This window comes from Elgaria multicarinata, chromosome 17 (genome assembly GCF_023053635.1).
Source record: "Elgaria multicarinata webbii isolate HBS135686 ecotype San Diego chromosome 17, rElgMul1.1.pri, whole genome shotgun sequence".
Classification (NCBI taxonomy): Eukaryota; Metazoa; Chordata; class Lepidosauria; order Squamata; family Anguidae; genus Elgaria; species Elgaria multicarinata.
The window spans coordinates 7,585,412-7,600,219 of record NC_086187.1 but is presented as its reverse complement, the minus strand read 5'-3'; the positions used below and the strand labels follow the sequence as shown (position 1 = coordinate 7,600,219).

Below are 14,808 nucleotides of genomic sequence, written 5' to 3'. Positions count from 1 at the left end.
TGGCAGTGTTGCTGAAGCCTTTCTGTTTTCTAGCAAGCTGCCGTGGTGCCAGAAAGAGCAACACATGTAGCTCTGGCTACCAGAGTTCCCAGTCTGAGACCCCTGGTACCGTCTTACTGTCACTTTGATGTGTATAATTCAGCGGGAGGCTGCAAAACGCAAGAGCAAGCTCAATGGGGCGATCCTTATGAGTTTTTCTTTCCTTACAAATTTCTTCTTTTTTTACTCTCCTAACCGAAGATGGGTGCCATCTTTCTGCTGCTCTTGGCATCTTCCCTGCACGCCGGCAGCCTGCTTGGCGGAAGAGCCTTCCCAAAGAGAGAAGGGCGGAGGGTTTCGGCATGCGTGCGATGTTGCACACCTGCTGAGGACCCGGGCTCCATCACCACTTCCCGATATGCCCGGATGACCAGCGACTCCACCTACTCCATGCCCAAGGTCCAGCCGACCATTGATATCACGATCCTGAAAGGTAAGCAGACATCACCTGTGCCCCTTCTTTCCTGCGAGGGTTGGTTCACACATGCATGGTCACCTTTTGATGAGTGCAGCATTTAGGGAAGAAGGTCACACAGGTATGAACAAGATGAACACACCTACACACCGCCCCCACACAGAGATAATCATTCCATACCACCCAATGACACATCATATGTAATATTGTCCAGGGCAGCAAGTTCATACATTTAGCTGCAAACCATTAACTCTGGATGGGGAATCCCCAGCCTGTGGGTCTGTTCCAGTCTGCTTGGGTCACATATTTAGCCTGTGAAACTTCCTGGGATGAGAACGTCCCCTTGCCAACATCAATGCTAGAGAAGGCTAGCACTTACAGGATGTCAGGGGATAGGCTTTATGGTTGGGTGAGGGACCTCCCCCTGACATCATCTTGAGCCCCCCCTCCAGTGGGTGTCCCAGGAGTCCATCCAACTCCCAAGGCTAGAACAGGACCTAAACCTTGTATTAAACATGGAGTAATCAAGTGATGTGCATGCCTGTACGAAAAAGATTCAGCTGTCTTTGCCTGTGTACGTTTGAGTTCTGAATGGGCTGGGGAAGGAGAAGATAAATCTCCCCTTCCCACGCACCGTATTCCCGGTAAGGATCAACCCCCCACCCCACATGCCTGGAATTAATAAAAGTAAAAAAGGGAGACAGCGCTACATGCTATGCATTAAACCTGTAGTTTGGCCCAAAGAATAGGGTGACCCTATGAAAAGGAGGACCAGGCTCCTGTATCTTTAACAGTTGTTTAGAAAAGAAAATTTCAACAGGTGTCGTTTGTATGCATGCAGCACCTGGTGCAATTCCCTCTTCATCACAGCAGTTAAAGCTGCAGGAGCCCTGTCCTCTTTTGTATCTGGTCTCTCTAGTATAGTTCCTCCAGCTTTAACTGTTGTGATGAAGAAGGAATTTCACCAGGTGCTGCATGCATACAAGTGACACCTGCTGAAATTCCCTTTTCTATGCAACTGTTAAAGATACAGGAGCCCGGTCCTCCTTTCCATATGGTCACCTTACCTAAGAAAGAGTTGGAACAGACCCCCTCCAGTCTCTGGTTCTGTGGTGCACATGGATCTAAAAAGAACAGTGCAAAGGCTAAAGACTTTCCAGAAGCCGTTTAGCTATCTTAGCCCCACCGCTGTTCACACACACACACACAGGTTGCCTTTTCCCTCAACAGTGACATAAACTGTATTTATTTAAAATGGGGGTGGGGAACCGTGAGCTTCTGGGCCACATGTGGCCCACGAGACCACATCTTCTGGCTCTGAGGGCCTCAGATAAGGGCCCTCCCCAAAGCCCTGCCCCCTCCAAAGGACAAAGGACAGTTGTCCTCCACAACTGTCCTCCACAACAAAGGACAGTTGTGTGGGTGCAACTGCCTTTGGCCTGAAGGGATGTTGCCCTTGAGATGGTGACAGTTGGACAGGAAAGGAATTTCCATAGTGGCTCACCAAAGCCTCAAGGAAGTCAATAATTTTAACTTGTTGCCAGAAAGAGAGGAGAGATGGTGCTGAAGCGATGTCTCTGGTATGCCAGAAATAGGGCATCACTACTGAAAAGGCCCTGCCTCTGTTTGCCTAACCTGTAAAAGTGGGGGTGCCTGGAGGATGGTTTCTGATGACATCCCTAAGAAATAGGCAATTTATAAAGGCATACTGCACCCCGCCCTCCGGCACCATCTCCCTTTTGCCTAGCCATACCAGCCTGCCTGCACTTTAAGATCAGAAAGGGAGGTCCTTCTCATTTTCAGACGTCTGCCATGAACCATCCTTGCAGGCTTTCAAGGAGGCCTTAAAAACATTTCATTTTACCATGGCCTTCCCACGATGAACACTGCTATTGCTGCTATTGTTCTTCCTGATGGTTTTATTGTTGCTTTTATTGTTTTAGTTGCTGTTTTATTGCAATCATGTTTTTATTGCTTTTAATATTTTAATATTTTATTGCTTTTAATATTTTATGTATTTTATAGTTGTAAGCCAACTTGTGAGGGCCTCTGCCCTAAAGGGCAGCCAAGAAATGTTTTAAATAAACAAAATAATAATAATAATAATAATAATAATAATAATAATAATAATAGATGTGCTCCGCTTCTAATCGGACCGGCGAATTAGAAGCGGAGTGGGGTACTTCACCTCCCCTTAAAGTGGAGGCGAAGAGGATTGGGGGGCCGGCGGAGCGTTGCGAAGAGGATCGAGGTGAAGGCGGATTCTTCGCCTCGATCCGGAGCTCCGCAAGAAAGGTAAGTGGGGTTTACTGGGCCCTGCCTTGCTCCCCTCCCTCCTCTCCCTTACCTGCGTCTGTCCACGGTCCCTCGGCTTCTTCAATTGAGCCCGTGGCTCAACCAGGAATTCTAGGCCGTGTTGAGCCACGGGCTCAATTGAAGAAGCCGAGGGATCGCGGACGGACACAGGTAAGGGAGAGGAGGGAGGGGGCCCTTACCTGGCGCCACTCCCCTCCACTGCGGAGCTCCGATTTGGAGCCGGAGCTCCGCAGCAAAGAGGAGCGGACTATGGGCGGAGCGGAGCAGAGCGGGCCGATCCGAAATTTTCGGATCGGCCCGCGGGGTGGATCGGGGGGTCCGTGCGCACCCCTAATAATAATAATAATAATAATAATGCTTCACGAAGTTGATTCCCAGCACTGAAATGTTGTCCGAAGGCAAAACTGTGTCCCCAAATGTAAGCGTTGCTCCACTCTAGACGCCCCTCTTCTCCGTCCCAATGATCTGGCCTCTTCTTGCGCCCTTAGGTGAAAAAGGCGAAATGGGGGATAGTGGAATGTCTGGCCCCGAAGGCAAAGTGGGTCAACCCGGCCTACGTGGTTATCAAGGCCGGAAAGGCCAAAAAGGCCATGCCGGCCTTCCGGGCGACTCCTGCAAGCAACATTACGTCGCCTTTTCCATTGGCCGAAGCAAACCTCTCCACAGCAACGACTACTACCAGCACGTCACTTTCGACACGGAGTTCGTCAACCTCCACAAGCACTTCAACATGTTTACAGGCAAGTTCTTCTGCTATGTTCCGGGGATCTACTTCTTCAACCTCAACGTCCACACCTGGAACTACAAGGAGACCTACCTCCACATCATGAAGAACGAAAGCGAAGTCGCCATCCTCTACTCTCAGCCCAGCGAGCGGAGCATCATGCAAAGCCAAAGCCTCATGCTCGACCTGCAGGAGGGGGACGAGGTCTGGGTGCGGATGTTCAAGCGGGAGAGGGAGAACGCCATCTACAGTGAGGAGTCGGACCTTTACATCACGTTCAATGGCCATTTAATTAAGCCGGCCGTAGAATGAACGGCTCCCAGATGAGGCGGCAGTAGGAGAGGCGGCCCCCATGAGTTCTTCAAAGGTTTGCCCATCTGTGAGCTGCATCCTGGCATCCAAGAGGAAGTTGATAGGGTTACTCATGAGTAAGTGTTATTTGGCATGCAGCCTGATCTCCGGTACTTGAAGCAGGGGGATGTAGCTGAACATCCTTCAGATGTTTTGGACAACAACTCCTATCAAGCCCAGCTAGGGTGGCCAATGGTCAGGGGATTATGGGAATCATAGTCCAAAACATCTGAAGGGCGCCGGGGCCTAACCTACAACAAGCAGGACATAGCAGTATGAAAGTTGTATGAAAATGGCATGAAAGCAGTATATGGCCTGTGTCAATGGCCCCCAACAGTTGTCAGTGCACTTCAGTAACGCTATAAAGCAGTCGTGTGGCTCCTGCTTCTTATATACTGCTTTCATAGTGCAAGATCCTGCTTGGTGTAGACTAGCTGACCTTGGAGTTAAAGCATCCCAAACAGATTCACATTTAACCCTTTCCTTCCCAGAACTGCCTGTGGGAAATCCAAGTCTGTGTCTTGCATGGGAAGGTTTCTTCCCTTGAAGAAGTGTGTCATGTAGGGTGACCTTATGGAAAGGAGGACAGGGGTCTCCTGTATCTTTAACAGTTGTATAGAAAAGAGAATTTCAGCAGGTGACATTTGCGTGCATGCAGCACCTGGTGAAATTCCCTCTTCATTGCAACAGTTAAAGTTGGAGGAGCCCTGCCCTCTTGACCAGATACAAAAGAGGGCAGGGCTTCTGCAGCTTTAACTCTTGTGATGAAGAGGGAATTTTACCAGGTGCTGCATGCATACAAATGACACTTGCTGAAATTCCCTTTTCAATAGAACTGTTAAAGATATAGAAGCCCGGTCCTCCTTTCCATATGGTCACCCCAGTGTCATGGGATTGTGGGAGCCATTTCAGGATGTCCTGCCTTAGGCTGCTCCTTAAGAGCTGGTCTGACATGGGGCAAGAATCCGCCAATGCAATGTACCTGACATGTTGGAGGGTGAGTGCTTAATAATAAAGCAGTTATGGAATTCTGTGTGTTTTCTACTGAGCTGTTTCACTGACTGTTGGAACATGGAGATGATGAATAGGGCAACGTCCCCCCCTGCCCCATGACAGCTTTCTCCAAACCATTGGATCTATTGGACTACCATGCCCATCACCCCCAGTTTGGCTTATGGCCATGCTGATTGGAGATGATAGGAGATGTAGGCCAACACAACTGGACACCACCAGGTTGGGAATCTACCGATTCAGCCAAATTCCTCTCCCCCTCCAATTCCTGCACTCCCCTGAAGTTCACGAAGAAGCCACTAGAAGAATTGGCTCAATATTGAGGCCTTTGTGACATCACCAACCAATACACCCATCGCTAGGGTGAGCCTATGGAAAGGAGGACAGGGCTCCTTATCTTTAACAGTTGTATAGAAAAGGGAATTTCAGCAGGTGTCCTTTGTATGCATGTAGCACCTGGTGAAATTCCCTCTTCATCACAACAGTTAAAGCTGCAGGAGCCCTGCCCTCTTTTGTATCTGGTCACTCTAGTATAGCTCCTGCAGCTTCAACTGTGGTGATGAAAAGGGGATTGCACCAGGTGCTGCACACATACAAGTGACACCTTTTAAAGATACAGGAGCCCTGTCTTCCTTTTCATATGGTCAGCGTGTCCATCACAACCCTCACCTCATACCTATTAGCATGATTTTAACTCCTGGGACTCACAAGTCAGCTTTGCCAAGTGACTCAGTGGCCTCAACTTTGGTGTCACAGCCTCATTATTGCCTGGGCTTGAAGCCTTAGTTCACGAGGGCTACAGGACCCCCTTGCCCAGTGATATGAACATTTCCCAGTCACCCTTGGGTGACACTTAGAATCATAGAATCATAGAATCATAGAATCATAGAATAGCAGAGTTGGAAGGGGCCTACAAGGCCATCGAGTCCAACCCCCTGCTCAATGCAGGAATCCACCCTAAAGCATCCCCGACAGATGCTTGTCCAGCTGCCTCTTGAAGGCCTCTAGTGTGGGAGAGCCCACAACCTCCCTAGGTCATTGGTTCCATTGTCATACTGCTCTAACAGTCAGGAAGTTTTTCCTGATGTCCAGCCGGAATCTGGCTTCCTTTAACTTGAGCCCGTTATTCCGTGTCCTGCACTCTGGGAGGATCGAGAAGAGATCCTGGCCCTCCTCTGTGTGACAACCTTTCAAGTATTTGAAGAGTGCTCTCATGTCTCCCCTCAATCTCCTCTTCTCCAGGCTAAACATGCCCAGTTCTTTCAGTCTCTCTTCATAGGGCTTTGTTTCCAGACCCCTGATCATCCTGGTTGCCCTCCTCTGAACATCCTCCAGCTTGTCTGCGTCCTTCTTGAATTGTGGAGCCCAGAACTGGACGCAATACTCTAGATGCGGCCTAACCAGGGCTGAATAGAGAGGAACCAGTACCTCCCGTGATTTGGAAGCTATACTTCTATTAATGCAGCCCAAAATAGCATTTGCCTTTCTTGCAGCCATATCGCACTGTTGGCTCATATTCAGCTTGCAATCTACAACAATTCCAAGATCCTTCTCGTTTGTAGTATTGCTGAGCCAAGTATCCCCCATCTTGTAACTTGTAACTTCTCATGCCAGAAGTGGGCAGGGCTGAAGCTGTTGGTGGATTGGGCCAGACCTCTCTTTCTGCCACCCTGTAATCCCTCCCCTCTTTCTTCCACCCTTCCACCTCCCTCTTTCTTCCACCCACTCTGCTCTTTTTTCTGCCACCAATTCTTTTTCTTTTTCCATGCAGGGAATTTTGAGCCCAGGTGTGCCTGTTTGATTGACATTTTGCAAAGACCATGGACAACTTTCAGTGCAATCCTACGCCTGATTGATGGGACTTATTTTATTGATTTAGTTAGTTCATTTCTATACCGCCCAATAGCCGAAGCTCTCTGGGTGGTTCACAGAAATTAAAACCATAAAGTACAGCATAGAATATAATATGGAAACTTAAAACCACAATATAAAAGTATGACCAGAATAAAACTGAGCAGTAATGCAAAGATTTAAATACAGATTTAAAATAGCAGAGTTATAAGAGTAGGATGCTACAATGCTAAAATACTTGGCTAATAAAAAGGTCTTCACCTGGTGTCTGATAGAGTATAACATAGATGCCAGGCGAACCTCTGTAGGGAGCTCATTCCACAGCTGGGGTGCCACAGCAGAGAAGGCCCTGCTCCTGGTAGCCACCTGCCTCACTTCCTTTGGCAGGGGCTCATAGAGAAGCACCTCTGAAGATGATCAGAGGGTCCACGCAGGTACATATGGGAGGAGGCCTTCCTTCAGATAGCCCGGCCCCAAGCCCTTTAGGGTTTTGAATGTTAATACCAGCACTCTGAATCGGGCCCAGACATGGACTTAATTCTTGGGTTTAGGATCGGCGCCTTTCAACACAATCCTGTGTGTGTCTACTCAGAAGAAAGAGCCATTGAGTTTGATGACCTTACTTCCAGGTAAGCGTAGAAAAGATTTTGAGATCCGAGGCGTGCCGGATGCTCCAGATTTGGAGCTGCACCCATCTCACGACTTTTCTCTGGCTCAGAACGAGGCCTGGATGTGTGATACGTAGTTCAGTGGAGATGAATGAAATTTAAGAATTTGGGAGGTGGAGGGGAATGCAGGCCTCAGCCCACGCACTTCTCCATATCCCAGTGCTCTGGGAACACTTTGCGAGATTAGCTTCTTATAGAAAACAAATCAATAAATCACAGAAGCGAAGGGAGCCAAGGCAAAGCACACATCGGCTCTTTATCTAGGCCTCTCCCCCGCCTCTCGCTGGACAAGTGGGTACGCCAAATGTGTCCAATTGTTTCAAGATAAGTTAAACATTGATGGACTGGACACCTCTGAGCAACTTCCCTAATGTGACACTTTTCATAGTGCCTGTTAGGGACAAGGACAGGTGGAAAGGATGGAAATTGGACCCTGCTTTCAGAAGATTATACTCTGGGAGCTTTATTTATTTACCGGCAAATGGACCTGGCTTCGCACAGGTGGGAATAGCCCTGACATTGATAGAGTGAAGGCTGCAAGCCAAGTTGGACCCGTTGCCCCTCCTAGTCTGAGTGAAGTCAAGCCCACTGGCGCCTCTACGCACGATGCACCCCTGTAGACCCCTCAGGGAGAGGCCTGTCTGTTCCCTTGGTCGTACAGGGGGTGGGGAGGGCTGCCCCACAGCAAGGTGGACAATTCTGTCTCTCAGCCTTTTAACCTCCCCTGGCTCCAAGCTGTATTGCACAGCTATGTGCTGCTTAGGGAACTCTGCCTCCTAGTGACTGAAAATGTTGCTCCAGGCTTCAACTATCTGGACACATTTAAATTAACTAAACTAATTTGTGTGTTTTAAAATAAAATAACCCCGAGTTTCACACCCCCAGGGTCTCCTTAGTATGCATACTAACTTTCAGGTATCTGGGTTTTAACGTCTTGGATCTATGATGACGATGGATGGATGGACGGACAGACAGATATGTGGACACAGAGAGCTGGGCCATTCTACCAGCCCTGCTGAAGGTCCACTTGGTTCCCCCCCTCTTCCTTCCCCACCCCCACAGTGGTTGGGCATGTCAACATCTATATCCTGAGCTGAGATACAGGTTAAGTGCTCTGGTTGCTCTACCATGTGGACAGTAACAGAGACCATTTTAGAGTTCTCCTCCTATGGAGTTCAGGTGCTCACTCCCATGTACATGATGATATGCAAGTCAAAGTATCAAGCATCCAAGGTGCATAGAAGGGTGGTGGGGGGCAGGGGGAGACTCTGAGATAGAGGCTGTCTGGAGATTTGGGGGCAGGAGTCTCTCCCACCCCTGTCTGGAGATGCTCAGGAAGGCACCTGTGACTTTGTGCATGATCTCTTGCTGACTGCGGCAGATCAAGCTGGTGCTAAAGCCAGAGCGGCAGAGAGTCCCATTTTGACAAGCACTGATTGATCTGAATTACAGTTTTCACTCGTCATCATCTAAGGTAATACCTTTCTTATTAGAGTGCTGATTATATTGTTCATGTACAAGACCACCCTTTGACTGAAATGTGTCATGTATCGCTTATCTGGAAGCACCAACTTTCCCGGTTTCTCCGTCTCCATATTCTCTTTATTTCCCATTGACACAGCAAAAGCAGAGGTGTGTGTGTGTCTGTCTCTGTGTGTTTAATACCTCGCCTGCCGGCATATGCATGGAAATTTTCCTGTGGAGGTGGCAGAGTGCCGGGATACTAATGAACTTGTAGCATGGGAGACATGAGATAAGTAAAAAGGCACACTTAATCTTCAATGTCATCATCACCAGCTTGCCACAAATGACCCCCTGGTGGGAAACCATTCTCTTCAGGCAGGAGAAGAGTACCTTTTCTGAGGCCTGTGGACTCACAATATTTGCACAACCAGTTACAGCAGAAAATATGTTTGCTTGCTTCAGCCTTGAACTTTACAGATCCATGCTGCCTTTTTGAAACACCATTTCCTGTTAATGGGACAGGGCAGAGAGAAGAGCACCTTATGAATCAGGCCAAAGAGCTTGAGAGCTTCTCTAAACGAGTGATTTTTAGCATACTGCTGATTGGCCACTCACGGAAGTTTGCAGGTTCATTACACGATGTCGTCAACAGCCAGGATGTCTCCCATGCTGTCTCCTGGAAACTGCACATTTGAAAAAACCCACAGATAATATGGTATTATCCAGACATCATGGGATCTCTCGGCCACTAGATGGTGCTGTCTCATTAAAACACAATGGGGTCTTTCTGAGAAGGGAACATCATGGTGGTGGGATTACTGCGAGGATGAAAGCGATGGTAAGGTGTGGGACTTTTCCTGTGTATAGAGAAGCTGGAACTGGGAGCCCTGAATAGTGAAATCAGGTCAAAAAGACATAACAAAATATGTCATTCAAGAGAGAATGACATCACTCCAGGGTAAAGATCATCAACAGATAATACCTGGAGGTGAAAACTGGCATAAAGAGACACATACAATGTATCTCCAGGGATAAAGGTGGTTCAAAGTCAAGGAAGTGATGGAAATCCAGGAAAATTCATTCATTCATTTCGTTTCTATACCGTCCAATAGCCAAAGCTCTCTGGATGGTTCAAAAAATTAAAACTAAAAGATACAGAATAAAATATAAAATACGGAAGCTTACAACTACAATATATTATTATAAAACCAAGAAAGAAGCAAGTGGTGATATCACAAGGCTGAGAAAACAGGCAGAAAAACCAAGAAGTGGGCGAAAAAGAAGTATCAGGTCCAGGAATGGGAAGCGGACAGACACCTGGGTCCAAGTTACAGCATGGATAAGGCAGTCAACCTAGCTCTCTAGAATTAGGGGGCCACCCTATGGAATCCCAAGCCACTGCGCAGCTATGATGACTTTTCTTCCTGAACTGCTTTTTTTTCTGGTAAGAAAAAAGTAGGAAGAAATGGTGAGAAAACACAGGAGAGTTACACATGGAAGATGACAACATCTGGATCCCCCCACCTAAAATTATGGAAATCAAGCAGAGCAATTGCATAATAAAAGTCTTATCTGGAAGCACACACACACACACCCCCCATAGCGGGGCAGATTCCAGCTCAGAAAACTGGTGCTGACTGGGGCCCTGTCTTCACGACGCTGATTGTTGCCACCTTCCCCCCAAAACCTGTGGTTTTACTCACACATGGTGGTGTCGGGGAATCCCGAACCCAAGGAGGGAATGTGGGGTTTCCGGAGGTCATTCAGGTACCCTTTCTGGTAGAAGGTGACCAATCGCCAGTGACCTGACATCAGGACCACCCCCTGGATTGGCTCCAGGAATGACGTCAGATGGCAGAAGATCCATGCTGACCTCGCTCCCAATGAAAAAGTCAGGGTAAGTCCCTGACTTTTTCAACACGCAGCTTTGCGGGAAAACCCCACAGTGGCTGTGAATCCACGGCTGCATCATGTAACTGACACAGCACAGATTTGCAGCCACCATGGGTCTTCCCTCGCGTATAGACAGCCCCAGCTCCTTCCTTAGTATTTTGGAGTTTTCCTAAAGGGGGGTTCCGAAAGAGGGACATTGTGTTTCCACAATTGGCTGCAAGCAGCATTCATAGAAAAGGTTCACAGAGCGCTCAATGTACTGCTATTTTATCCAGCAATCCCCTTGCAAGGAAGGATTGGAGCCACTGCAAAGCTGTTCTCCTTTCGAATATCTGAAGGTGGCCATCATATCAGCCATCTCTTCTCCTGTCTAAATATACCCAACTCCTTCATCCTTTCCCTGCAGGATTGTTCTCCAGATTTCTACCCTCTCGATTACCTGACTCTTGAAAACTCAGAGCGTAATGTGTTGGTGTTACTCCACTGAAAAACATTGTGCGTGTACTGACAGGAGGTGAGATGAAAAAGCATCCTGTGGAATTTGATTGCATCCAATTTTGTTGGGTTGAAGTTTTTGTTATAATAAAGAGGGAAGTTAGGCACTGAAATATATTTCTATCGATAGTGTTGCCTGGATATGTTAAAGGCACAGTTCCAAGAAAGTTTTATAATCTCCCAGGAAATATATTAATTAGTGCTGGAATTAATCTTGCCCCAAATGATCACATTGCCTTCACTGAAAGATAAAGCAAAAGCAATACCTTTTGGTGAAGTGTGGGAACCATTTACATGGTCCCGGTTGGGTTGTTGAATCACATGCGTTATCTGTCCTCTAATTAAATATGATACAGAGGCGTTGCGAAGCACTCGAAAAAATGGGGGCCTGGTTTTTCCACTGGCATCAATGGAGGTCTTTCCCTGCCCTTGACCTTAATTGCTGTGCATGTGGGAAGGTTGTGGGGTGTGTGTGTCGCAGTATGTGGGGAGAGGGGTTAATCCCTCCCTCCCCAGCTGTAACTCCCTTGAAAATTGCCCGCTGTAGTGGAGGTCAATGGCTCTGACATCATTGGGTTAGTGAATCTGCTCCGGGTTTCAGCCAGAACCAATCAGAACTCTGAAGTTGCTATCCAAGGTGTTTCTGCTTCTTCACTTTAGATGGTTCTTTTAGAGTTCTGATTGGTCCTGACTGAAACCCGGAGTGGATTCACTGCCCTACTGACATTGGAGCCACCAGCCTCTGCTGGCCCGCTGCATGGGAAAAAGGGTAAAAAATAAGGGTAAAAGACCCTTTCACTGGCACCAATACACACGTATGACTCTGGGAAATACATCCAGGCCAGTGGGAAATAATGCCCCTGTATATAGAGTATCTTTTAAAGGTATTGCTGTAACCTTCTGACCACAATATTGCTTGGTACCTGTATACGTTTAATGTGTGATCTCTTTTTGCAGTTTAAATTGTATTTATTTATTTATTTATTGTGTTTCTATACTGCTTAATAACCAAAGCTCTCTTGGTGGTTCACAAAAGTCAAAACCATCAAATACAATTCAGTAATAGGGTGACCATATGGAAACGAGGACAGGGCCCCTGTATCTTTAACAATTGTATTGAAAAGGGAATTTCAGCAGGTGTCATTTGTATGCATGCAGCACCTGGTGAAATTCCCTCTTTATCACACCATGTAAAGCTGCAGGAGCCCTGCCCTCTTTTGTATCTGGGCACTCTAGTATAGCTCCTGCACTTTAACTGTTGTGATGAAGAGGGAATTTCACCAGGTTCTCCATATATACAAATGACACCTGCTGAAATTCCCTTTTCAATGCAACTGTTAAAGATACAGGAGCCCTGTCCTCCTTTCCATCTGGTCAGCTTGAAGTATAAAACAAACAACAGTATAAAAACACAATATAAAAGTGCAATGTAAAAGCACAAACCAAGCAGCAATTTATACAAATTTATACAGATTTAAAACACAGATTTAAAACAGCAAAGTTAAAAGACTTGAGATGATAAACTGTTAAAATACTGGGGAAATAAAAAGGTCTTTAGCTGGTGTCAAAAAGAGTATAACGTAGGTGCCAGGCGAACCTCTCTAGGGAGCTCATTCCACAGCCATGGCACCACAGCAGAGAAGGCCCTCCTCCTGGTAGCCACCTGCTTCACTTCCTTTGGCAGGGGCTCACGGAGAAGGACCCCTGAAGATGATTAAATTATATATATCTGATGTGTCTGAGGTGTGTTGGCTCACTCACACAATCCGCCAGATATCAAGTGAGAAGTCTCAATGAACAAGAAACATTAAGCTCTATATGGCTCAGGTCCAGGTTATTTGAAAGACCATATTCTCCCTTATGAGCCTGCCCGAACTTTGAGATCTTCTGGAGAAGCCCTTCTTTCAGTCCCACCTCTTCACGGCCGCGCCTGGTTGGAACATGGCAGAGGGCCTTCTCAGTGGCTGCTATAGTGTTCTGGAACTCTCTTCCCGGGGAAGCTAGACTGGCTCCCTCCTTGATGGGCTTTCGGAAGCAGGCAAAAACGCGTTTGTTCCAGCAGGCCTTTGGAGAGTAATTTGGTCCTCCATCTATGTTAATGACTTATAATTTTGTTGTGTATTTTAAACTTTTTATTTATTTATTTATTTTTACATTTCTTTTCCTATGTTTTAAAATGTGTGTTTTAAACTTTGTCAGACTGCCTTGAGGCCCAGTATTGGGGAAAAGGCAGGATACAAATAATAATAATAATAATAATAATAATAATAATAATAATAAGAAGAAGAAGAAGAAGAAGAAGAAGAAGAAGAAGAAGAAGAAGAAGAAGAAGAAGAAGAAGAAGAAGAAGCAGCAGCAGCAGCAGCAGCCAGGGGGATGATTTCCTTTCCTGGGCCACATAATATTGAAACACTTGACACAGTCTGTTAAGTCGCACAGATGCTCTGCTCAAGGCAAAGGAAGAATAAGAAAATTAGGTTGCTTGCATTGTTGAATTTGAACAACTAGGTGAAAAGAAGATCTCGCCTCCGATCAATGGCTTCAATCACAGAAATGTTATGTTGCTAGTTGTAATTCTGCAAATTGAAGGTGCCAGACAGAGGTGACGCCAATTTTCACTCTGCCAGGCCTTCTCTGGCATTCCTTGGCAGGAAGATGCATGGCAAAATGAAGGAAAGACATCCGTGTTCTGCTACTTGATATTAGCGATGTTGTGAATTGTTCGATTTAATAAGAAATTGGTGTAGCAAAAAGGTTTGTCGTATGTCACCCAAAAGATGTCTGTATTATTTCTAGTGTTTGTGCAAGGAATGGCATGACCGCTGCAGTTAGTTTTTATTGTTTAATGACTACAAATCTAAAAGAAAAGAAGGAATACTATCCAGAAGACTAAAAATCTAATACCAAACAGTCAAAACATCTGCAATGTAATCAGTTGTGTTTGTTATCCTGAAGTCATTAATCAAAGAAATGGTACAGTGAGTCATAGAATAGTAGAGAACGGCCATTGAGTCCAGTGATTCCTACTGCCACAATGTAACAGGATTGAATAAGAAAGGATTGGTCTAGTAGTTAAACTCTTACTGTTCAGTCAGGTGGAGCAATCCTATATGTCAATTGCTCCAGTGTTTCTCCACCGGCAGTGACATATCTAGAGTTGCACCAGTATTCTGCCATAACCTATGGACCTCCAGCTGGTGTATCTTGAGTATAGGCTTGTGCATCACTTCTTATGTCCAAATCATCCAACAGGAGAGATGAGAAGCTGGCAGGTTGGGCTAAAGTTCTCAAAGATCGGTCCATGTTTTGAAAAGTCCCACATCAAAACACACACATCAAATGCAACGAGGATGATCAGGGGTCTGGAAACAAAGACTTGTGAGGAGAGACTGAAAGAACTGGGCATGTTTAGCCTGGAGAAGAGAAGATTGAGGGGAGACATGATAGCACTCTTCAAATACTTGAAAGGTTCTCACACAGAGGAGGGTCAGGATGTCTTCTTGATCTTTCCAGAGTGCAGGATATGGAATAATGGGATCAAGCGACAGGAAGCCAGATTCCGGCTGGACATCAGGAAAAAC

At 46.4% G+C, this 14,808-nt stretch overlaps 1 protein-coding gene across 1 annotated transcript; it reads left to right on the top strand.

Moving 5' to 3' along the window:
• The first annotated feature begins 240 nt into the window (after positions 1–240).
• On the top strand, positions 241–3,838 carry C1QTNF8 (C1q and TNF related 8). Its single transcript, XM_063143434.1, has 2 exons — positions 241–472; positions 3,259–3,838. The coding sequence occupies exons 1-2, from the start codon at positions 241–243 to the stop codon at positions 3,804–3,806; spliced, it is 780 nt and encodes a 259-aa protein (XP_062999504.1). The 3' UTR covers positions 3,807–3,838.
• Positions 3,839–14,808: the final 10,970 nt, after the last annotated feature.

What these genes read in the sequence shown, in the direction of transcription:
- C1QTNF8 (XM_063143434.1), top strand. Translation starts at nt 241, where the DNA reads ATGGGTGCCATCTTTCTGCTGCTCTTGGCATCTTCCCTGCACGCCGGC. An exon ending in TGATATCACGATCCTGAAAG is followed by an intron (nt 473 to 3,258) that starts GTAAGCAGACAT and finishes TTGCGCCCTTAG; the next exon opens with GTGAAAAAGGCGAAATGGGG.